At 38.2% G+C, this 27,437-nt stretch overlaps 1 protein-coding gene across 1 annotated transcript in view; it reads left to right on the top strand.

Annotated features, from left to right (window-relative positions):
* LOC121429123 overlaps nt 1-26,411 on the top strand; it is a 43,029-nt gene extending 16,618 nt beyond the window's left edge. Inside the window, exons 3-6 of the mRNA XM_041626037.1 lie at nt 14,093-14,245; nt 16,424-16,474; nt 22,161-22,268; nt 26,047-26,411. Of these exons, the coding sequence (XP_041481971.1) occupies nt 14,093-14,245; nt 16,424-16,474; nt 22,161-22,268; nt 26,047-26,109 (375 nt within the window). The 3' untranslated portion in view covers nt 26,110-26,411. The remainder of the gene's footprint in view (nt 1-14,092; nt 14,246-16,423; nt 16,475-22,160; nt 22,269-26,046) is intronic.
* The last annotated feature ends 1,026 nt before the right edge of the window (nt 26,412-27,437 follow it).

Raw genomic sequence — 27,437 nt, 5'->3', positions numbered from 1 at the left:
ATGATATTTATATAACTGTTCATTATATGAGCCAATTTCTCTTAAAATGTCTGTTTGTTTTGCAATACTGTACCATTATCATGAATCAATTCAACAAATGTTTATTTCTGCTATCCTCTGCTTTTCAAGATAAAAAATATTTAGACGGTTTTTCTCCATATTGCATTATTTGAAGTCTTATCTAAATTGTTCTAATTATTTCCTAAGTAGCCTAATTTTTTGTAAATTTTCTCCAGTATTTATATTTTGGTCTAGAAGTTTGTCTTTGTTAAGTATTTCAATTTCGAGGTTTTTTCTACACTTTCTTCTTTTCTCTTCTCTCTTATTACATACAATATAGTCGCTGCTCTCAACTCCATCAACAGCAGGGGCGGATCTAGCCTTCGCCAATAGGGGGGGGGGGGCGGAATTTTTTCAGACATATTTTCCCCGATCGGCCACTCGAAGATGATTTTTGGTTTCTTTGAAGGGGTAATCCTAATACTCACTTCTTAGCTTTATTCCTATGAATAAACATTTATAGACAATATCACATCTTTATTTATATAATGTGAGCGCAAAGCGCGAGCTAATTTTTTTGGGAATCTTTTGTATTTTTTCTGAAAAAGATGTGCATGCAAATGAATAACTACTACAAACGTGAAGCGCGAGCAAAAATTACTGAATGGCTGATTTTGTGGACAACTCTCCATTTGTTTTGTACACATATTTTCAGATTTTCCCCTTTATTTTACATATTTCACATTATCACCTCCTGATCTTGACATATATGGTGTGGATTATATTTTCCCATGACATATGTTGTGCTCAGAAGGAGGCAAGATGCAACTTGAAAGATAATGAGGAAAATCTGAAAATTTGTGTACAAAACAAATGGAGAGTTGTCCACAAAATCAGCCATATTGAAGCACGTTTGCCAATTTGAGGATGCCCATAGAAAGTACAACAATAGTTTTCAAACTCCCATAACTTGCTTATTTCATAACCGATTTTGATGATACTTTTTTAAAATTGATCCTTGCATATTTTACTCTTTCAAGTAAAATTGCCTCTCTTCTTGGGTTTTAGTTTCCTTTAAAGGACAAGTCCACCCCAACAAAAACTTGATTTGGATAAAAAGAGAAAAATTCAACAAGCATAACACTGAAAATTTCATAAAAATCGGATGTAAATTAAGAAAGTTAGGGCATTTTAAAGTTTCGCTTAAATTTTCAACAAAATAGTTATATGAACGAGCCAGTTAAATCCAAATGAGAGAGTTGATGACATCACTCACTCACTATTTCTTTTGTATTTTGTTAAATGAAATATGAAATATTTTTATTTTCTCGTCATTGTCTGTGAAATGAAGTTTCATTCCTCCCTGAACACGTGGAATTCCATTATTTTAACATTTTGTGGTTCACGCAAGGAGGTCCTAATCGTCAAATTCGAAAAAATTGAAATATTGTATAATTCAAAAGATAAAAAACAAAAGAAATAGTGAGTGAGTGACATCATCGACTCTCTCATTTGGATGCAACTGGCTCGTTTATATAACTATTTTGTTGAAAATAAGCAAAACTTTGAAATGTCATAACTTTTTTATTTTACATCCGATTTTGATGAATTTTTCATCATTGTGCTTGTCTGATTTTTCTCTATTGATTCAAATCAACATTTTTCTGAGGTGGACTTGACCTTTAATATAGCGAGCGCAAAGCGCGAGCAGAAATTTTTGATATATACGTTTTGATGTAATGAAAAATGATCTGTTAACGGCTGCTTGCAGTTAGCCTAAGAACGTTATATATTTCAATAATCAAATAATGCGAGCGCGAAGCGCGAGCTAAAAATTTTGACATTTCTACATGAAAAACAAAATTCTGAGCACTTTTTGTCATCGTAAAAAGGATAAGTATGTAACTAAACAATATTGATGCGAGCGCGAAGTGCGAGCGGAAAAATTCGAGATTTACACCAGTGGCGTAACAGGCGGGTGGGGGCAGGGGCAAGCTGCCCCCCGGCGGATTTCACCGGGAAAATAAAAAAAAACGGGAAAAATAAAAGGGATGGAGAAAGAAAGGGAAAGGGAAGGAAAGAGAGAAAGGAAAGGAGGAAAAGGAAAGAGAAAGGGAAAAGTAGAAAGAAAACAAGGAAAAATATATTTTTTGAAATAGAAAAGGAAGGAAAGCGGGAAGAAGAACGAAAGAAAAACATTTGAGAAAGAACAAATCATTCTGAAATAGACCTATATAGTGCAATAGCATGATGGGAAATAAATTAAAAGATGGCAAACAATAACGGGAAATATAGGCAAGGCAGAATGGAATTAGTCCAAAGCTAAATTGGAAAACAAAGAAAAGGGACAAGAAATAAAAACTTAATAACACGACCGGGCTGACGAGGATAGAAAATAGAGAGCGGGAAGAAAGAGGAACTGCATACAACATTGTGATATTAGCTTGCTAAATTTTATGCAAAAAAAGCTACCGGGGCTTTGCCCCAGACCCCAAGCAGTAGGGGCTCTTCATCTATGACCTTCAAATGGCTCTATTACGCCCCCTCCCCCTTAGGGACCCTTCCTACATTAAGCTTTACGTTCAATCACTGGTGTACAGGCGGGGGGGGTCTTGGTTCAACACCCAAGAGGAAATAAAAGAATTTATGGGAGACAACGTATAATGAAATATGTTATTTGCTGAATATAATGGAGAAATCTATCACATAATTAGAATTTAATTTCAATAGGCAATTTTTTCCAGCTCGCTTTGCTCGCTGGCGACTCCCCCCCCCCCCACATTGCTATGTTTTGCCCCCTCTCAAAATATCTGGTTCAACTGGGTTGAATAAATGTGTTGTGTAAAAGCTATATTCTGTATATACCCGCAATTTGATTAAATAGCGGCAATCTGCGAGGTTTAAATGGCTTTGAGATCCAGAAGTTCCGGGGGCTCCGCCCCAGACCCCAACCGCATAGCACTGCCGTATATGAGTATGGAAGGGTTGGGCCATGGTCCCCAAAAGTTTTACCATGTAAAAAAACATATCTCAAAGTTAGATTCTCATGAAAAGGTGATTTTTTCTCGCTTGGCTCGCTCGGGACTTATATTAACCAGCTTTTTAGCACATGCGCCATACTGCGCCCCTTTATTTTTGTTTTGTTTACTCTGCACGCTACTGCCGCAAATAATCCTGTTAACAGTGGCGTACAGATCACAAAAAAAGGATGGAAAGAGAATAGAGTGAAATATATTCTCTGGATATCATGTCAAAATCTATCACAAAATTGGATTTTTGTATTAAAAATGTCAAAATTTTTGCTCGCTCGCTCGCATCGCTCTCTCGCAACTTTTTTTTAAAAGATAAATTCTGCCTGATACACAATGTCTTGCCCTTTCGAAATCGTCGCCTAATTACACCATTGCGCCTGTTTATACCATGATATGACCGGGAATTTTTGGCACTTGCCCCCCCCCCCCCCCCCCCCCCCCCCCCTTGGCCACCGACCCCTGTTACGCCGCTGTTTACACCTAAAAACGGGACACTCCATTCATGTTTTGTAAATCGTGAAAAGGATGAGTAATTGGATATCTTTCTACATTGATATTGCGAGCGCAAAGCCCGAGCACATTTATTTTTATATTGCGGATTAAAACCCGGGATTAAAACTGGATAATGATTTATACAGAGAACAAGCTGCGTATCTGAATAAAAGCGCGCGTGTTTCAGATTTAGACCTAGAATCTGAATGGGCATTCTAAATACCTTTTTTCATCGTTAAAATCGATAAAGTGAGCGCGAAGCGGGAGCTTAAAACATTTGATATTCCGATCTGAAAAGGGTCAATTTAAGCTCTGTATTTCAAGCACTTTGTAGGAAAAATTGTGAGGTGGGTATGGATGACATTAAAAAAAGAGTTTCATTATTTTAATTTCATTCAAAAGTTTCATTATTATTACTTTGAGTTTTGACATAGGACCAGGACATTCCAAGAGCATTATGTCATCATATGAAAATTATGACTATATCTTCTTATTTCTCTTCCTAAGCGCAAGATAAAACTTGTCGATATTGCATCCTGAAAAAAGGGACAATTTGATTCTTAAATTAATATCTTATTTATTAACCTAATAAGCCTAATGTGAGAGCGTGAAATCTATTAATATTATGGCCTGAAAACTGTACATTTAAAGCACTTTTGTATTTATGATTTATGAAGAAGATGCGTGAGTTGATAGATTTTCAACAATCAATGCGAGCGCGAATCGCGAGCCGAAATTTTTAAAAATTCAGACCATAAAACAAAAAGTTTTGCAGAGCACTTTTTAAAAATCAATTTGTAAATCAAACAAAATAATGACGTACGATTTCTGAGCTGAAATATGTTTTCTATGTTGACTTCAAATTTTGATATTTCAATCTCCATATTGATATGTAAATCAACTAACATGCAATGCGAGCGCGAAGCGCAAGCGATTTTTTTATAGTGACATTAAGGATTTTAAAAATCATTTTCCTAGGCTTCCCCTCATCTTATTTTATTCACTCGTCTTCCTCTTCTTGTGTTTCCCCTTTTTTTCTCCTCTCTTTTCCCTTCTTTTTCTTTCTTTCTTTCTTTCTTCCCCCTTTTACTTTTTTTTGCTCCGCCAATGGGGGGGGGGGGTGGGCCCCTCGGGCCCCCTAGATCCGCCTATGAACAGTGTATAAACAAAACAACTGATATTCAATAATAAATCTGAGTTTCTCTTTTCTAACAGTTTCAAAAGCTTTACCATGAAGACAATCAATATCAAGATACTGTAAAAACATTTATCTAACACAATCTCTAAACTGATCATTGTGTGATCGGTACGATATCCTAAATCAATATCACATTTTCTAACCAAAGAAATAATATCTGCAGATATCAAAAAATAATGTTTTCTACTTTGCTTCAATGGTGTGGACTGTCTCCAAGTATAACATTTTGAATTTGGATTTAACTGACGCCATGGATCAACTAAATTAACTCACTGACTCAAAACTTTGGACCAGGTTCCAATCACCACATAGGATTTTATGAGGATCATCATAGTCCAATAAGATATTTTCTATACATCTAAAAAATTTAGGGTCATTTTGCCCATACAATGATATCAATGAAATAAGCAACATAGTTTCCATCAGTATCGCATTTTACTCTCTTAATAACAAGTTGTATATTTTTATCAAATAATATAGCATTGCATTAGATGATTTATATGAGAAAAAAAAACCTTCCTCTCACTCCTTTAATATGTTTTCTTCCAAATCCTTTACAAAATGAGTGTCCTGTAAACAATTAATATTTGTTTTTTTTTCCTTTTCAAAAAATGAAATGTATAATATGAAGGAATAATTTCATGCTCATATCATATTCAACATCAACTAAAAAAATATATAATATAGATAGAAAAGACATTTTTCTGTAAAAAAAAAAAACCTCTATTGAAAAAAGGGCTTTTAGAAAATACTGTCGTACAGGTTTAGGTCAACACTATCTTAAATGCATATATTCAAAGAAGATTTCCTTGTTATTGGAATTATTCACAATCTACACCTTTTCGCCTAAAGATAATTTAATTTTTTAGGGGAGGGTGTCATTTCTAACAACTTCTGCTGGTTATGATGAAAAAAAATCGCCGTAGGTAAAAAAAATGCCCTTTTTCAAAAGTAAAAAGCCTTTTGGCAAAATGAAATGTGCTCTTTTTTCAAAACTAAATACTGTTCTTGAAGTCCAACATAAAACATTTCAGGATGGTCACAAAAGTAATGTCAATAACATTAGATAATTTATCTTTTTAAAGGGTGTCATTTTTAATAGCTCCTGCTGGTTATGATTTAAAAAAATCCCATTTTTCAAAATAAAAATGTGCTCTTATTCGAAATTAAATACCTTTTTTGAACTACAACATAATACATATAAGGCTTGAAAATCACCGTTTTTGTGTTCTCACGCTTTGCGCCCACCTCAGCTATTATGTAGCAAAGTTCCCTTCTACTGACAGGCAAACCACTTCCACTATCATGGCTAGCGACCCTCTTCTACTAATAAGACTAGCGACCCTCATCTACTATTATGACTAGCAAACCCCTACTACACTGTAAAAATGAATTGCTAATTCAGCACTTACAGTGCTTGTATAGTGACTGCACTAGTAGTGCTGATTTTCTAGTTCACATTTAAATGTGAACTAGAAAATCAACACTCCCAGTGCAGTCACTATACAAGCACTGTAAGCGCTAAATTAGCACCTCATTTTTTACAATGTACTATTATGACTGGAGATCCTCATCCTTTATTATGACTGGCGAACCCCATCTACTATTATGACTAGCGACCCTCATCTTCCATTATGACTGGCGAACACCTTCTACTATTATGACTGGCGACCTTAATCCATTATTATGACTGGCGACCCTCATCCATTATTATGACTGGCGAACCCCATCTACTATTATGACTAGCGACCCTCATCTACCATTATGACTGGCGAACCCCTTCTAATATTATGACTGCCGACCCTCATCCATTATTATGACTGGCGAACCCTTTCTACTATTATGAATAGCGACCCTCATCTACCATTATGACTGGCAAACCCCTTCTACTATTATGACTTGCGACCCTCATCCATTATTATGACTGGCGACCCTCATCCATTATTATGACTGGCGAACCCTTTCTACTATTATGAATAGCGACCCTCATCCATTATTATGACTGGCGACCCTCATCCACTATTATGACTAGCGACCCTCATCCATTATTATGACTGGCGAACCCTTTCTACTATTATGAATAGCGACCCTCATCCATTATTATGACTAGCGACCCTCATCCACTATTATGACTGGCGACCCTCATCCATTATTATGACTGGCGAACCCTTTCTACTATTATGAATAGCGACCCTCATCCACTATTATGACTGGCGAACCCCATCTACTATTATGACTGGCGACCCTCATCCATTATTATGACTGGCGACCCTCTTCCATTATTATGACTGGCGAACCCTTTCTACTATTATGAATAGCGACCCTCATCCACTATTATGACTGGCGACCCTCATCCATTATTATGACTGGCGACCCTCATCCATTATTATGACTGGCGAACCCTTTCTACTATTATGATTAGCGACCCTCATCCATTATTATGACTGGCGACCCTCATCCACTATTATGACTGGCGAACCCCATCTACTATTATGACTGGCGAACCCCATCTACTATTATGACTGCCGACCCTCATCCATTATTATGACTGGCGAACCCCTTTCTACTTTTATGAATAGCGACCCTCATCTACCATTTTGACTGGCGAACCCCTTCTACTATTATGACTGGCGACCCTCATCCATTATTATGACTGGCGTCCCTCATCCATTATTATGACTGGCGAACCCCATACTATTATGAATAGCGACCCTCATCTACCATTATGACTGGCGAACCCCTTCTAATATTATGACTGGCGACCCTCATCCATTATTATGACTGGCGAACCCTTTCTACTATTATGAATAGCGACCCTCATCTACCATTATGACTGGCGAACCCCTTCTACTATTATGACTGGCGACCCTCATCCATTATTATGACTGGCGACCCTCATCCATTATTATGACTGGCGAACCCTTTCTACTATTATGAATAGCGACCCTCATCCACTATTATGACTGGCGACCCTCATCCATTATTATGACTGGCGAACCCTTTCTACTAATATGAATAGCGACCCTCATCCACTATTATGACTGGCGACCCTCATCCATTATTATGACTGGCGACCCTCATCCATTATTATGACTGGCGAACCCTTTCTACTATTATGAATAGCGACCCTCATCCATTATTATGACTGGCGACCATCATCCACTATTATGACTGGCGACCCTCATCCATTATTATGACTGGCGAACTCTTTCTACTATTATGAATAGCGACCCTCATCCACTATTATGACTGGCGAACCCCATCTACTATTATGACTGGCGACCCTCATCCATTATTATGACTGGCGACCCTCTTCCATTATTATGACTGGCGAACCCTTTCTACTATTATGAATAGCGACCCTCATCGATTATTATGACTGGCGACCCTCATCCACTATTATGACTGGCGACCCTCATCCATTATTATGACTGGCGAACCCTTTCTACTATTATGAATAGCGACCCTCATCCACTAATATGACTGGCGAACCCCTTCTACTATTATGACTGGCGACCCTCATCCATTATTATGACTGGCGACCCTCTTCCATTATTATGACTGGCGAACCCTTTCTACTATTATGAATAGCGGCCCTCATCCACTATTATGACTGGCGACCCTCATCCATTATTATGACTGGCGAACCCCATCTACTATTATGACTAGCGACCCTCATCTACCATTATGACTGGCGAACCCCTTCTAATATTATGACTGGCGACCCTCATCCATTATTATGACTGGAGAACCCCATCTTCTATTATGACTACCGACCCTCATCTACCATTATGACTGGCGAACCCCTTCCACTATTATGAATGGCGACCCTCATCCATTATTATGACTGGCGACCCTCATCCATTATTATGACTGGCGAACCCCATCTACTATTATGACTAGCGACCCTCATCTACCATTATGACTGGCGAACCCCTTCTAATATTATGACTGGCGACCCTCATCAATTTTATGACTAGCGACCCTCATCTACCATTATGACTGGCGAACCCCTTCTAATATTATGACTGGCGACCCTCATCCATTATTATGACTGGCGACCCTCATCCATTATTATGACTGGCGAACCCTCTCTACCCTTATGAATAGCGACCCTCATCTACCATTATGAATGGCGAACCCCTTCTACTATTATGACTGGCGACCCTCATCCATTATTATGACTGGCGAACGCCATCTACTATTATGACTAGCGACCCTCATCTACCATTATGACTGGCGAACCCCTTCTGATATTATGACTGGCGACCCTCATCCATTATTATGACTGGCGAACCCCTTCTAATATTATGACTGGCGACCCTCATCCATTATTATGACTAGCGACCCTCATCTACCATTATGACTGGCGAACCCCTTCTAATATTATGACTGGCGACCCTCATCCATTATTATGACTGGCAAACCCTTTCTACTATTATGAATAGCGACCCTCATCCACTATTATGACTGGCGACCCTCATCCATTATTATGACTGGCGAACCCCATCTACTATTATGACTGGCGACCCTCATCCATTATTATGACTGGCGACCCTCATCCATTATTATGACTGGCGAACCCTTTCTACTATTATGAATAGCGACCCTCATCCATTATTATGACTGGCGACCCTCATCCACTATTATGACTGGCGACCCTCATCCATTATTATGACTGGCGAACCCCATCTACTATTATGACTGGCGACCCTCATCCATTATTATGACTGGCGACCCTCTTCCATTATTATGACTGGCGAACCCTTTCTACTATTATGAATAGCGACCCTCATCCATTATTATGACTGGCGAACCCCTTCTAATATTATGACTGGCGACCCTCATCCATTATTATGACTAGCGACCCTCATCTACCATTATGACTGGCGAACCCCTTCTAATATTATGACTGGCGACCCTCATCCATTATTATGACTAGCGACCCTCATCTACCATTATGACTGGCGAACCCCTTCTACTATTATGACTGGCGACCCTCATCCATTATTATGACTGGCGACCCTCATCCATTATTATGACTGGCGAACCCCTTTCTACTTTTATGAATAGCGACCCTCATCTACCATTTTGACTGGCGAACCCCTTCTACTATTATGACTGGCGACCCTCATCCATTATTATGACTGGCGTCCCTCATCCATTATTATGACTGGCGAACCCTTTCTACTATTATGAATAGCGACCCTCATCCACTATTATGACTGGCGACCCTCATCCATTATTATGACTGGCGAACCCCATCTACTATTATGACTAGCGACCCTCATCTACCATTATGACTGGCGAACCCCTTCTAATATTATGACTGGCGACCCTCATCCATTATTATGACTGGCGAACCCTTTCTACTATTATGAATAGCGACCCTCATCTACCATTATGACTGGCGAACCCCTTCTACTATTATGACTGGCGACCCTCATCCATTATTATGACTGGCGACCCTCATCCATTATTATGACTGGCGAACCCTTTCTACTATTATGAATAGCGACCCTCATCCACTATTATGACTGGCGACCCTCATCCATTATTATGACTGGCGAACCCTTTCTACTATTATGAATAGCGACCCTCATCCACTATTATGACTGGCGACCCTCATCCATTATTATGACTGGCGACCCTCATCCATTATTATGACTGGCGAACCCTTTCTACTATTATGAATAGCGACCCTCATCCATTATTATGACTGGCGACCATCATCCACTATTATGACTGGCGACCCTCATCCATTATTATGACTGGCGAACTCTTTCTACTATTATGAATAGCGACCCTCATCCACTATTATGACTGGCGAACCCCATCTACTATTATGACTGGCGACCCTCATCCATTATTATGACTGGCGACCCTCTTCCATTATTATGACTGGCGAACCCTTTCTACTATTATGAATAGCGACCCTCATCCATTATTATGACTGGCGACCCTCATCCACTATTATGACTGGCGACCCTCATCCATTATTATGACTGGCGAACCCTTTCTACTATTATGAATAGCGACCCTCATCCACTATTATGACTGGCGAACCCCTTCTACTATTATGACTGGCGACCCTCATCCATTATTATGACTGGCGACCCTCTTCCATTATTATGACTGGCGAACCCTTTCTACTATTATGAATAGCGGCCCTCATCCACTATTATGACTGGCGACCCTCATCCATTATTATGACTGGCGAACCCCATCTACTATTATGACTAGCGACCCTCATCTATCATTATGACTGGCGAACCCCTTCTAATATTATGACTGGCGACCCTCATCCATTATTATGACTGGAGAACCCCATCTTCTATTATGACTACCGACCCTCATCTACCATTATGACTGGCGAACCCCTTCCACTATTATGAATGGCGACCCTCATCCATTATTATGACTGGCGACCCTCATCCATTATTATGACTGGCGAACCCCATCTACTATTATGACTAGCGACCCTCATCTACCATTATGACTGGCGAACCCCTTCTAATATTATGACTGGCGACCCTCATCAATTTTATGACTAGCGACCCTCATCTACCATTATGACTGGCGAACCCCTTCTAATATTATGACTGGCGACCCTCATCCATTATTATGACTGGCGACCCTCATCCATTATTATGACTGGCGAACCCTCTCTACCCTTATGAATAGCGACCCTCATCTACCATTATGAATGGCGAACCCCTTCTACTATTATGACTGGCGACCCTCATCCATTATTATGACTGGCGAACGCCATCTACTATTATGACTAGCGACCCTCATCTACCATTATGACTGGCGAACCCCTTCTAATATTATGACTGGCGACCCTCATCCATTATTATGACTGGCGAACCCCTTCTAATATTATGACTGGCGACCCTCATCCATTATTATGACTAGCGACCCTCATCTACCATTATGACTGGCGAACCCCTTCTAATATTATGACTGGCGACCCTCATCCATTATTATGACTGGCAAACCCTTTCTACTATTATGAATAGCGACCCTCATCCACTATTATGACTGGCTACCCTCATCCATTATTATGACTGGCGACCCTCATCCATTATTATGACTGGCGAACCCTTTCTACTATTATGAATAGCGACCCTCATCCATTATTATGACTGGCGACCCTCATCCACTATTATGACTGGCGACCCTCATCCATTATTATGACTGGCGAACCCCATCTACTATTATGACTGGCGACCCTCATCCATTATTATGACTGGCGACCCTCTTCCATTATTATGACTGGCGAACCCTTTCTACTATTATGAATAGCGACCCTCATCCATTATTATGACTGGCGAACCCCTTCTAATATTATGACTGGCGACCCTCATCCATTATTATGACTAGCGACCCTCATCTACCATTATGACTGGCGAACCCCTTCTAATATTATGACTGGCGACCCTCATCCATTATTATGACTGGCGAACCCTTTCTACTATTATGAATAGCGACCCTCATCTACCATTATGACTGGGGAACCCCTTCTACTATTATGACTGGCGACCCTCATCCACTATTATGAATGGCGACCCTTATGATCAACGAACCCTTTTCCTCCTTATGACTGGCGACCCTTTTCCTTTATTATGACTAGCAACCCTCTTGTTTGATTATGAATGGCGACCCTCATCGTTGATTATGACTTGCGACCTCTATGAACAAAGCCCCTTATGAATAGCGACCCTTATGACTATTATGACTAGCGGTCCTTATAACTAGCGGGTATTATGACCAGTGGTCCTTATGACTGGCGGGTGGACCCCCTGTTCCTCATTCACTATTTCTATTATATTTTTATTGTTTGAATTATACAATAATTATTTAAAATTTTACAGATTTGACAATGAGGCCCAAAAGGGAGGAAAAAAAAACATTGTTGCATAGGATTGGGGAGGAAATTAGAATATTTCATATAAAATACAAAAGAAAGAGTGAGCACGGTGAGTGAGTGACGCCATCAATGCCCTCATTTGCACACAGAAGATGATGGGCAGAGTTGTTTTGTGAAATAAAGCGAGATTCAAAATGACCGAACTTTCTTATTTTACATCCGATTTTGATGAGATCTTCAATGTTGGGCCAGACTTGTCCTTTAAAGACCAAAAAAATCCGAGAAAAAAAAAATATATTCGAAAAACGTAATGATATTGGTCCATTATAATATATACAATGAAATTTTGGAATGTCAGAAAGTTCTACTAGCATTTTACATCCGATGTTAATTAAAGTTTTCAACATTGTTCTTGTCGATTTATCTCGTGTTATCCACATCCATTTTTTGTTGGAGGGGGGGGGGTCTATTGCTTCCTCATATTTGATCACCACTTTTAACCTTTATAAACCAACACACTACTTCGTTATATGCGTAGGTCACTGCTGCACATGAAAAAAAAAACATCAATCAACCCCCAAATCACATTCTTGATATTACATTCTAAATAATTCACGTATAATTTGTTTTCTTCTCCTTTTTTTTCATGATGGTCGAGATTACGTGGTATTTTGATTCATGAATACTGAGATATGCGCCTACGCATACTATTCCGAAGTAATTACTTTCGATGTGTCATTCCATCTCTCTGTAATTATCTGAATCACGGTAGCTCCCTTCACACGGTCGAGTGAAACTTTAGGGGCTAAGATTTATCATAGTACCGAGTGGGATTTTAAATAGTGGAATAAAATACGGTCTCAAAGCTACTTTCCTTTTATTTTCTCCCCATAGATATGTTGAAATAGACCCACACGCTTAATCAGTGGATTTAACCAAACTAAATGCTAGGGGAGATGATATCAATATTCAGCCTAAAGTTTAGGGGCTGTCCAAATCTAACAAGGTGGATATGTGCGCAATATAAATACCCTATATTATTAAATCAAGCGCTATTTCTAAAGAAAAAAAAGGTAATGTGCACACCACCAATTATTTGCTTTAGTATTAAGTACTGTTAGCGCATCGAACGTTGCAACTGGAGTTGAACAAGACCGCAAGTTGTGATAGAGCGAAGCGATCCAGCTATTTTCCCCCTATTTTTTTTTTATTATTTCAGGTGCTCCTTTACCGTCTCTTTGAGGGGACGAAAATGATAGGTTGAAGTATCCTGATATGCCGTCATAATAATGATGTGAGTGAGTGCAGCAAGTCCGATATGAAAAACTGTCCTAATTTTGTTTAGTATTTGTGTAAATGGTAAAGGATTTTTTTTTTACAATCATTAGTTGACGAGATGACGGTTCTGTGCGATAAAATTTTTCATCAATGTTCAACCTATTTTCTAACCACTGCCATCCCCTTTTCATCCATTTTCCCTTTGTATGGTTCCGACAGGAGAAGCTGATAGAACGGGAGCGGGAGCTAGCGCAGAATGAGGTCAGGCGGGAGCGAGATCTGATCATTCGTGGGCTCATCCCGGATCCCGAGGAGCACAAGAAGCGCCAGACTAAGAGGGGCTCGTGGGGCTCCCTTCGGAGGCACAAAGTGGTATGTCAAGCCCCCCCCCCCCTCTCTCTCTCGTGTGTGTCTCGTCAGATTTTATTTCCAACACAGAGCACAATTGAGACATAACGCGAGTAGGCCTATTTGCTAATAAAAAATCAATATAAGCTCACGATGGCGGTCCCCTGAGTTAATTAATTAATGTTTTTATATGTGGTTGTTAAAATGTTACGTTTATGCTCACATAGTTCTTTTTTTTTTTTTGGATTCACTATGTATTATGACTACAATGAATTATTTTTGTATATTGCATATGTAAACATATTTGATATGTATTGTATTATTTTGAACGCAATAAAAGCAAGCAAGCAAAGAATATCTTTATAGACGTAATAGAAGCGAAATTGAAATTTACAATTACCATTTCAACAAATTTGTTACGATGGAGGAATACTCCGGGCTGTAGATATTCATATCTAAATCAAAATAGTAAAATTTATCGAGCAAAATGCTGAAAATTTAATTAAAATCGGATAACAAATAACGAATTTATTGAATGTTAGAATTTGCATTATTCCGGTGAAACATTTCTAGGGATGTCTTCATAAATATTCACTAGGTGCAGCTGCTGATGTCACATCCCAACTGTTATTACATGCATGAAATCATAATTGTTTCATTTTATCATCAATTTGTAAATAAAGTCTCTCTATTATTATAATTAAATGAGTTGCAGCAAGAAATAACTAATGCACTTAGTCAGTTGTCAATCCAATTGTTTATGTTCTTGGTGGAACATTTTTTTAAAATAAACCTAGTAATTTTATGTAATAAAATGCAAAAGTGGGGATCTGATATCATCAGCCCACCGGATGAATATTCATGAATAAATGCCTGTAGAACTGTTTCACCGGAATAATGCAAATCTAATAATAAAATTATAATAAAATAACAATAAAAATAATAATAAAATTAAATAACTTCGTTATTTTTTCATCCGATTTTGATCACACTTTCAGTATTTTGCTCTGTGATTTCTACTAGTTTTATTGAAGTATAAATATCTTCAGCCCGGAGCATCCCTTTCACCTCGAGGGAGAGCTGAATACTCCCGAAACAACCCGAATACGTGTATTCGAATGGATTCGCAGCAGATTCGGTTCCGGTATAGCTATATGGTACATTATCTACTTGCATGTATAATGCGCATGATACACACCCACGACGGACGGAGTGGACAAGATTTATTAGTTGGATTAGTACGTCACTTCTCGTGAGAAAAGATATCATTCTTTGATGTTCAAGCTAATTGATATCTTTCTAATTTAACCATATAAAACACGCACCACTTAAATCAATTATTGCCCGATCATTCAGAACGACAACAATGTTGTAGGCGCAAAGAAAATTGGTCCTTTCGGAGCCCGAATTGAATTTAAGGTTGCTGATTTTCATCAAATTTAGAATTCGACCTTTAGTGAAACTGATCTTATGTGATGTTATTATCAATTTTTCGAAAAGTCGCCAAATAGGAACTAGGCATTATCTTACGATTACTCTTAAACTCGCCAGACAAATGAACAAAGAAAAGAGAAAATAAAGAGAGCAATACAATAAAGACATGAACAGAATAACAAAACAAACAACAACAAAAACAATTAAAGAAAGGAATGGAAGCAGAAAGACCTACATGGAAATATTACTAGCGAAGTTACTATTTTTTATGACTGGAAAATAAGTACAATACAATAAAATTGGAGACAATAATTTGGGTTACATACCGTTCCCGTGACATAGGAAATATAGCGCCGATTTCTCGTAACGAAGTGGGGCAAGGGGGGGGGGCAGAGCCGTTTTAGTTCCTTCCGAATCTGTGATGATAGAAATCAACCACCTATTCAGTGTTATGTGTATGGGGTAATAGGTTACAACTCCATAGTATGTGCTTAAATCCTTGATGATTTTAGGTCATAAATGAATGTGGTTTTTGTTGTTTGTCTGTGAAAAATTTGCCCCTCTGATAAATAGAGTCTGAGAACTTTGATATTTTCTTTCCCTCGCGTTTTTTGACCGGTAGTAAAAAATTCAAAAAAAAGCTTTAAAATCGAGAGGGGTCACCCCCCCCCCCCTTGTCCCCTGGGGTCGTCAAATATGCATGGTCACATTACATAATGCAATTAATTAGTGTTACTATTTGTTATTTTCAATGATTATTTTCAACAGAGGACGAAGAAGGAGCCGTCAAATGCGAGGCCCCCTCATCCGAAAGAAAATGTAAGTTGATGTACCTTGTCTCGTATATTTCATAAAATGGGGCGCTCTTTAATACTACAGTATACTCATTTTCAAAAGATAATTATGAATAAATTTACATATGTGAACATGTGAAACACTGTTGGGGAAATCGATAGATCAATCACACAATTTCATAAATACATAACCCATCACAATTCTTTTTTTTAAGTAAAGGCCTAACCTTATTCTTGAACTCTCGTTTTTGGTTCCTATGTAAGAATTAAACAATCCATCAAATTTTCTTTTTTTATATATAAAGGCCTAACCTTTTTAAACTCTTCTTTTTTTGTTTCTCATTCACTTTTCATTTTCGTTCATCCCTACTGAAAAAACAGTGTGTCCTACAGTGTGTGTCGCACTGTGTTCACAGTGTGGAACACATCGCATGTTCACATGGTCGACCGTGTGAACACGCACCGAACAATCACACTGTCGAGGTGTCCATAGTGTGATAATATCTTCACACTGCTGAATTTGAGCATTTTTACACTGTGAATAATATTTTCACATAGTTCACTATGTGATTACACTGTGTTCTCTCCATTAGGGCAGGGATATTTTCTTGTGTTTTTTCTTCATGTTATCATTATTTGAAAACTGGGTGGATGAGGGCGGTCCCTCCCTTTACTTGTTTTGATCGCCCCCACACGCAGTTTTGTTCAAAACTGATGTGCATCGAGGATAAGATCGGATTATCGGAAGTAAAAAAAAATAATAATAGTAATAAATACAAGATAATTTTAAAAAATCATTTAAAATAAAATTGAAGGATTAGTTTAATACATTATAAATCTCGAAAGATTTTGAAAGGAATTAACCTAATTCATATTTCCTTTGATCATATTAGCACCGATCGTCGTCGAACTGAATGAATATTTGACCAGAAATAATGAGTGAATTAAGAAAAATTCAGGTCATAAACAAAATGATTATTGAAAATTTTTACAAAATTTTGTGGAAACTCATTTAACTTTGGAGAAAACCCCAATGCTGCGCAGTTTCCGTTGACGTACAGGCCACGTGCCGCACACCTTACGACTGTTCGCGATCCGATTTTGGAACAGATTGCATTTTGCTTTAATATTTTCTGAAAATATGAATGGAACATATGATTTTATTTGAGGTTAAAATTAATTGAAAGAATACTGATATAATCATTTTGAAAGGTTACAAACCTTTATTTTTATGTCTCCTCATTCATTCAATGACTGCCACAAATGTAAAGGGTAATGATAGTAGTAGCAATAGTAATAATGATTATAATAATAGTAATGATAATAATGATGATGAAAATGATAATAACAGCAACCATAATGATTACAATTAAAATAGTATCGACAACATGGTGAATGGTCAATGTAGAGTTGTGAATTTTTGTACGTGAATTATGCTTTCCGCTCCATGCGGAACATTAAAAAAGCATTGCCCTGTGCTCACAGAAATGGATTTCATCGGTGATTGTGGGATTCGATCAGTGTTTTTCAAAACACATTTTCGCTCCCTGGATGAGCATTCCAATATTTTGCCGTGTGCTTACAGGAATTGATTACCCCAGTCATTGTCGAATTCGATCAGTTAGTGTATTAGGCACACTATCAATAATATGGGGAACAAGTATGATTTCTGACAGGAATTTATTAGCCCGGTCATTATGGGATTCGATTAGTTTTTGCAACACATATTTTCCAATCCCTGGGGAGCATTGTGAGAAATCGCCGTGCACTTACATGCAAGAATTGATTATCCCGATCGTTATCAGATTTGAAAAATACACACTATTCATTCCCTGGTAAACAAGTCGCCGTGTGCTTCTAGGGATTTATTACCCCGGTCATTATTGGATTAGATCATCTTTTTCCAACACACCGTCTCTGCTCCCTGGGGAGCGTTATTGCTGTGTGCTCTCATTTTTTCTCATCCTTGGGGATAATGGCAACAATACGCCGAGTGCTCACAGGAATGTCCCGAGGCACTATCGTAGTCGATCCTTTTCTCTCTCTCCAACACATTTTCCGCTCCCAGGGGAGCATCCGAGAATATTGCTTTGTGCTCAGAAATTGATAAACCCGGTCGTTATCGAGTTGATCTTTCTTTTTTTTCTCCAAAAGACATTTTCCGCTGCCTGTGGACCATCACAAAATATTACCGTATGTACCCACAAAAGCAGATTTCCCCGGATTCGATTATTTTTCAAACCAACGTTCTCCACTCCCCTTGGAGCAGTGACCGCAGCAAGATGCAGCCTGGGGTGCTCGCAATCTTGGAAGAACTGAGAATTTAACTTCCGGGGGATACGCATTCACCACCTTCTCGAATGGAGCGAAGAAAATATGGATAAATATTTTACCTGGAAATGAAACTAGTCTCAAAAAGGAACAAAATCCAATTTCGCAATAAACAATCATGTAAAGTTGGTTTGGATATTTCGTCTAACAGACCTTTGTTGTCCAAATATAGTGATGCAGCAAAATAGAGACCATGATAAACTTCCACTACGTTACTTTTTTGTTTAATTCAGTAATATTCATTTAAATCACATTATATGTAATAATGGACCGCGGATTTTTTGTTGTTGTTGAAAGTTTGTGTGGGGGGGGGGGGGGCTGAGCCAAAAGTGAGGGGAGGGATGACCACACCAAAAAGCTACAATCAAATGGATTTTTTACGTTTTTTGCAAACGCTTTTTGAAAAAAGTGAGGGGTCTGAACCCAGCACCCCCACCCCTCCTCGGTTCCAGGACCCTTGTTGATTGCTTCACACGCTAGATGAGGCGGTTAAACCGTAGACTGGACTTTAAGGTTCAGAGACCTCCTACGAATCCGCTGGACTAACAGCGCATCTTTGTACATTAAGTCATTTGAGTTAAAGTTTCTGTTTGTGGTAACTCCCGTCGGAACTCGGCAGGACAGCATTTTGCTGGTAAACGCCAAGCTGGTATATAACCAATTACCTAGGAAACATTTTACTTCTAGGTTAATCAGTCATAGTGGCTGACGTAATAGACGACAGACATCACTCTTGGGCCTTTTTATCAAAATGGAGACAATGGCAGAGTTGGGATTCGAACTCACAACCTTGAGATTATGAGTCCAATGCTCCACAACAGGGTCCTGTCTTACAAAGAGTTGTGATTGATCCAATCAACCACAACTAAGGTCAGCTAGCAATATCAACATCTAAATTGCATGTTTTTGCAAAATGTTTTGTAGATATGATGTATATATTCATATATACATTCATCGTTTTCTTGAAAATTCAGTATGCTTCTCTTAATTTACAAAGGACATCGTGCAAATCTCCTGTAAAAAAATATGACATCGTTGGATTTCCGTACAGAAGAGGTTGATCGAATCAATCGTAACTCTTTGTAAGACGGGCCCCCAGATTCCTTTAAATAAATATATACAGATTGGGGGAACACAATAATTACACCAAAAATTTCAAAAACAAATCGGATGTGATGAGATATGACGCCACAGAAATTTTAAATTTTCACATAATGTTAAACCAACATGAGACATCGATGGGCACTTGGAGAGAGCCGATGTTTTTTTTGTTTTTTTGGGGGGGGGGGATTTTCATGTCCATCGCATGAAACATTAAATATTTCATTTTTTGTAGATTAAAAAAATGACAGGCGATATCTTTCGTGCCACTTGTTCTCATTAAATTCCATTTCTATAATGCACGTTATGCCTTAAGTGCAGATGTTCTGTCTCGACTTTTAATGAAGTTCCTGTCAAATATTCATAAAAATCCCTTGAGCAGAAATCACTGTAATACGATTGAAAAGAATGGAATGCTAATCTCTTCCATCAATTTTCATTATCCGGGATCTATCAGAATATCAACATGACCTGAGGATAAGATCATCTAACAAACCATTTTTTATTGAAATCATCCAGTTTTACCGGAAGAAAATTAGAAAGGATTCTTTATCGTGTTGAATTTTCCTTTCTGATGACTTGATATTTAGTTGCATTTGACATTTGCCCTATTGGGGCTATCCAACCAATTCCCTTAATTTTCACGGTGAAATTAATTGTGAATTAAAGTGTAATTTTGAAGCAAAAAATGTTTATGTAAATACTTTTATTGATACACAGCAAAAACTATGGTGTTAACCGGTGTACATAGAGGACCGCACCGGTTATTTTACACCGGTGTTAAATTAGTGGTGTTAGTTTTACATCTATAGGTGTTATTACAACACCTTTGGTTGTTACATTTACACTCTGTGGTTTTATGTTCAATCTCTAGGGTGTCATTTTAACACCTCAGGATGTGGTCCTCTATTAACACCAATTGGTGTCAGTTTTAACACCACCGTTTTTACAGTGTAACTTCGTTAATTCATGAAAATATACATTCTATATATAGGTTATGGAAGTATTGACGTCATTGATTTAAATCAATTTATTTATAAATTATTGACTTTTATTAATCAGGTTTGTTGGCTTATAATTGATTTCTGGGGTTTTGTTGTTTTTGTTTGTTTTATTTATTTGGGATAAAATTGATATTGTGGTTAATCTTCCTTCTATCTTACACACACACACGCACACACACACTCTCATACACTAACTTTTTTAAACACACACTTGCACACGTAGTTACCAATAATGCATATAGCATTTCCATTTATTTATTTGAAAGCAGGATAAAAGAGCATTGTACATTAAATGCCTTGCTCACGGTGCCGCGGTCAGGAATCGAACCCCGGACTTTCCATGGAAAACTAACTCGTTCACCCATCACATGGTCTATATAGCTTCATTTACACTGTAAAAACGCTGTATAAAATTTTAAGCACGTTGTTTAAGCCTGTCACTCTAACAACTACTGTTTTAACCTTTTAAGCAGTTGTTTAAACTTTTTCAACAAATTGTTTAAAAAGTTTTAACAAGTTTAACAAGTTTAAACAATTAGAAAAAAAATAAACAACCTGTTGTTAGAGTGACAGGCTTAAACAACGTGATATTTTTTTACTGTGTAGTCTGACATTCCGTCCATCAACATTTTGTCTCACAACCATTTGGTCCAATTAGACCAATTGAAAATCAAAATCAACCCCTATGGCTTGGCAGTAAGATAATAACGTTTGTCGGCGTATAGAGTCGTCGTTGTCACAATGGAGTTAATTTTCATGGCTCTGTTTTTTTGTTTTTTTTTATGAGTTTGGTGACAAGAGATCAGGAATCAATCCTTGATCTTGAGAATCTGAGCAAACAAGGTTCGGTTTAACAGAAAAAAAAAGATACCAGAACAAGAAGCTCAAGCCGTATATCTCTTATTTTAATAATAAGAATAATATAGGGTATTTATATTGCGCACATATCCACCTTGTTAGGTGCTCAAGGTGCTCCTATATTACCCGGCTAAGCTAGGCGTTCATAGCGCACACGGCTTTTTAAGGAATTACTTCCTACCGGTACCCGTTTACCTCACCTGGGTTGAGTGCAGCACATTGTGGATCAGTTTCTTGCTGAAGGAAATTACGCCATGGCTGGAATTCGAACCCACGACTCTCTGTTTCAGAGTCCGAAGACTAATCCACTCGGCCACAACGCTCCACATTTTACTCTTCTAACCAGACAGTAGTAATACAATCTTGGCCTTTCTATTTTTAAAAACTTTTTTACATATATAATCTTTATATATTCAGATGCCAGAGGGGCTTTCGAGCTACCAGAAAAAGATATTGTGCTCTTCAAATTTTCGCGACTTCACCGATGAAGTAGGGTCAGGCTCATCCAGCACAGGAACTAACTCTGTAAGTCTTCGTTTGTATTTTAAGTTTTATTAGTTTTTCAGGATTTTCTGATAACAAATCACCGATAATAAATATAACATTGAGTTTGTCAAATGATCCGAACAAAGGATAATAATGCTAATGCTAAGAGCATTTGATGAGATTGCGGATGGGCACGTTTCATCCATCCTCGGCTAAACAGAAAGGGCCTGCGTTGTTTTTTGAAATTTAGAAATTTCTATTATTCATCGAACAATTCCAGGGTAATTATGAAAACAAGAGTTTGTTGTATTCCCTCCATATGATTGGCTTGACCTAGTAGGAGAGATTAGGGAGTGTTTGCTCTGCGACATAAGGAGGAATCGAGAACAGAGTATGTATTGAAAATGCACGTCATGTGGCAAAGAGAGGTCTTTGTCGGAAAATGGTGAATCGGAACAATAGTTTCAGAGGCGTCGAAAAAAATTGCAAATGATATTTCGTTTGTCCAGAAGCAATCCGCTATTTTGATTCATCAATTCTCGACAAAGACTTCGCTGTTGTTCTTTGTCATGACATCGGGCTTTAATGACAACATATTGTCTCTGTTGTTAAATCATCCGGACGTTGCTGGGAAAAAAACTCACTACTATATATTGATTTAAATGCAGGATAAATCTGAGAAATAAACTTCATTAAAAAAAAACGGAAAGAGCCAATCACATGTAATAAATAATGGGTAATTGGTTATCATGATTGTCGAAATTTGTTATTTCCTTTGGCTGCATAATTTATCTGTATTATGTTACAGGTGGCTTTTAAAGGATTTACCTGTTAGGCCGTAAGCAATAATTGATCCGATTCCTTTATTTCACTTATGGTGCGTTCATTCAATCTTCTCAAGCTAAAATTATACTCTAAAGAAGTTTGATTAATTGCTGTCACAGTTGTCACATGGGTCGCGACAACATAGGATTTTGTTCGGTAACAAAAAAAAACGCGTTTCCTTTGCATTTTTTACTTACTATTAAGTAAGCTTAAAGGCTTTATTGTACCTAATAAACATGCAAGCTCCTTTTTTACCCAATCTTGGGTATACATGAAAACAGAAATATAAGAAAAATCACACAAACTCAAAACACGTTCACTTAGTTCACAACTTGACCCCGGAAGTAAAAGCTCGACATGGACGGCTCGCATGCCAGAACCGGTATAAGGTCAGTCAAGAAAATATGATTAAAGTCTCCGCTGCGTTCTAGCGCGTTTTAACGAGTGTTTCTTTAGTATCGCCTTTTAGAACGCCTCCCTTTAGTGTATCATGTGGTTTTACCGTCTTGACCTACGGAAAACGCATCTTGAATGCAGCGGTGCAAGGTTTGAAAACCATATTTTATAAGTTTCAAAGTGTCGATTGCATGCATTAAGGTTCGTTTCGAAACACAATATCTTACGATGCACTTGTGTATTTTTTCTGAATCAAATTCACGAATCTTAGGCAAGTGTCAGCAATACTATTGCATATCAGATATTGATCATATTTTACTTGAGATCATGCATAAACGGGGAAAGCAATATTCCACCCCAATTTTTTTTAGATATCCGAATAATCTTTTTGAGGAGTGCCTACTAATCGCTATAAGGCTAAATGCAAAACAGTGATCATGATTTTTAATAGAAAAATGGCCCTAATCTACTCTCCCACTCCCCGAATAACAGACAAACTTTTTGTTAAAAAACTTAAGTTGCCACTCACATTACACTTGTCAGTAACTTAATGAACAATCTTATTAAGCACAAACACACGCCAAGTCCGTAACAAAGAAAAAAAAAAGATTACCGCCCCCGCCCCCCGCAAATCATGTAGCATTTAAAGTTTGTACACTGGTATTTTTTATGTGCGAATGTATATCAAAGTGATTGCTTTATTGGTTCGACTTATTAATTCTAATCATTTGATCAATAGAAGGCATGAAATTTAAAATTGGTTATTACTATTTTGAGTTTTTGTGTTCTTGTAGTTCTTTTACCCTTTTCTCAAAATGTTTATTAACGTCTTAAAGTCTAGTCTATATGGCTTAATATAATAACATGTACCAGGGAGCTTGTAGCGTTTGGCTCCATGGTGATGACAGCACTCCTGCAAAGTTGAAAATCTATAAACAAATATTACTGTTTTAAAAATGAACGTTTTATTTCACCCGGAAAAAGATTATTCAAGTCAAATCAAATAAAACAAAATGAATTAAAATAAAATCGCGAATAGCCTTCCCAAAATACCCGAACGCCTTCTATAGGCTCTTCTTTCCACCTTGGTCTGCTGTCACTTTGTCACGCAATGCATCTTGGGATATCCTTTAATGCGAATCCGTGGAGAGACAGATCCTGACACGGCAACATTTTTAATTTACGTTGCCATGGTAATGGAATAATAATAAGCGGAACGCCGGCCCCAACAGGCGATATCTCATCGGTAAATGATGATCATTACGAGGTGTCTCTTGAGTTTTTAGGTTGCATTGTACGAAAAACGTAACAAATTAAACGGACCGCTTGGATCTCCTCTCGCACGGGAGTTCACCTGTCTACACTTGTTTTCTTCCTCTTCATCACCATGATCACACCACACCTTGATTTTTCACTTTCCTCATCTTTCATCTCTATTACATCATCCTATCAGATGTGATGGGGTTACAACGAAACGGTTCAGACCCCTCCCCCTCCCCCACTTCCGGTATATTATACCATCGGGGACAATCCGCTGTCGGAAATGAATTGTGACAACGACAAGATGATCTCAGGGCCCCGTCTTACCAAGAGTTACAATTGATCCAATCAATGGTAACTATGGAAATCCATTAGTGTCATAATTTTTTCTACGTAAAAAATTGTAAAATGTCCTTTTTATGCAAAGAAAAGCGCAGTGAATTTTCAAGAAAAAAAGAATGCATGATTATACATCACAGCTAGAAATATTTTGAACACACATGCATAATAGATGCTGACGTTGCTGGCCGTCCATAGTTACGATTGATCCAATCAATCGTAACTCTATGGAAATCCATCAGTGTCATAATTGTTTTCTACAGGAAATTTGCAAAATGTCCTTTGTAAACAAAGGAAAACACACCAAATTGTCAAGAAATCAATAAATTTATGGATATACATTCACATCTAGAATATTTTTGACCAAACAAGCATTTTATACATTGCCGTTGCTGGCCGTCCATAGTTGCGATTGATCGGATCAATCGCAACTCTTAGTAAGACAGGCCCCAAATCCCTAATTGGTTTGATATGGTGCATCTGAATGACCATTTAGGTCCTGTGGCGCAATGAGCAAAAACAAGTTCCAGTGGGCCAGACATATTCCTCCTCATTTCTTAGTCCTGAAAACCTTTTGGGGTACTTGGCTCCAAGCCTCCCACCTGTGTTCGGATCTCAAAAATACCATCTGCTACCTCCCCCTCCCCCTCTCCCTCCCCCCCCCCCCCCCAAAAAAAGAGGAAATTGAATTTTCAAAAATGCGAGTCAAAAAGGGATGTTCTCTGGGTTTGACACATCGAGATTATTATTCTATGTTAACCTGAATATTGGTAAGACCATCTATCTTTCTTCCCCCTCCTTCCTCCCCCCCCCCCCCCTCCTTCCTCCCCCCCCCCCCCTCTCTCTCTCTCTCCCTCACCACTTCTCTTATTTCCCATCAGTCTTTCTCTATAAACATTTCCGATTTTCTTCCAATATCATGATCCATTGTTCCCTTTTCATCGTTTTCTTCAAATAATTTCATCTCTTCCGTTTCCATATTCGTTTTCTCTTCCAGGAATCATCGGGATCGAGAAGAGCTTCGCGCGAAGGGACAAAATCCAGATCCTCGGGGAAATAACTTGTCAACAAACCTGTAAACAGATCAACGTATCAAGTTTTCAAAGTATTTTAAAGCTGCATTCCCTAGTCACATATACCGTTACCTTGAGCAGAGCTATTTCAATTTCCCACTTAAGAAAAAAGAAGTAGTATTTTATTTCAACGTGCCAAGGTCAATATTCTATACACACAGGAAAGCTTGTTTAATTCGTAAATACATTTTTGTATATACATTTTGTAAAAGTTAAGAATGATATTGAGCTTCCAATCTGTGATATAATAATAATTGACGATAAGTATTTAAAAATAAATAAAGATGTATTTACGAAGTATCAAGGGTGTACTATTGTTTACTTTGCTCGTCCCATCTCATTTTATTTTTGAAAAACAGTGTCGGATTCAAGTCATATTGTTGTGTGCTCACGACACAGCTGGCCTGTCAGTGACGTAGTAAAATTTCAGTTTAAAGTATACCTTTCACACCTTTCGTAAACCGTGAAAACTACTTGATGTAAAAAACCGCTAATATCTTGAATACCATCGAAGCTTCAGAGTTGAATCTGCCAGAGTTGATGGCGAAATGGTGTATCTTCCATTCTGGAAGGAATACAGTGTTACACAGCCGGACTATGTTAAAATACCATTCACACTGTTAAAATGCTCAAATTCAACAGTGTGAAGATATGTTCACACTGCGGACACCTCCACAGTGTGACTGTTCACAGCGTGTTCACACGGTGGACTATGAGAATATGTGATTCACACTGTTGAAATGCTCAACTTTAACAGTGTGAATGCGATTTCACACTGTGGTCCACACTGTGATCACACTGTGACACATGTACACTGTGTTCTTTCTGGCAGGATGTCATGTCGAATGAGTAGCATCACCATGTCAATTATAGTGAGATAAGTTGATTTATACGTGTCCATTTCAACTCTTGTAATACGGGGAGACAGGATACAAAGTCGAACATTATTTTTGGCACTTTCCCCTGGGCTAGGCGATTTTTTTCAAACCCAGAGACACCCCTGCAATTGCCCCGTGCTTGTGTTCTACCCATCTAAACAACACACACTTAAACTGACCTGATTTATCCCTGTATAATGTAAACAGATTGTTTATGAAGAAAACTAATTACGCTCTGACGTACGCGAAAGATTCATGGTTTCTCAACATCAACAGAAACATACACGGTATATATCTTCTTTGAGGGCTTGTTCCGCACGCACACCCACGGATACCCACACACACACAATCCTGACGCGTCCGTGACGCACACGCCTGTGACCACATTCACTCTATAGCTATTGAATGTAAAGAGCCCTTCTAACTTCTTGTCGTCT

The sequence above is a fragment of the Lytechinus variegatus genome, chromosome 15, assembly GCF_018143015.1.
Source record: "Lytechinus variegatus isolate NC3 chromosome 15, Lvar_3.0, whole genome shotgun sequence".
Classification (NCBI taxonomy): Eukaryota; Metazoa; Echinodermata; class Echinoidea; order Temnopleuroida; family Toxopneustidae; genus Lytechinus; species Lytechinus variegatus.
Note: the sequence above shows the minus strand (reverse complement) of the source record. Positions and strands in the feature narration are given on the sequence as shown.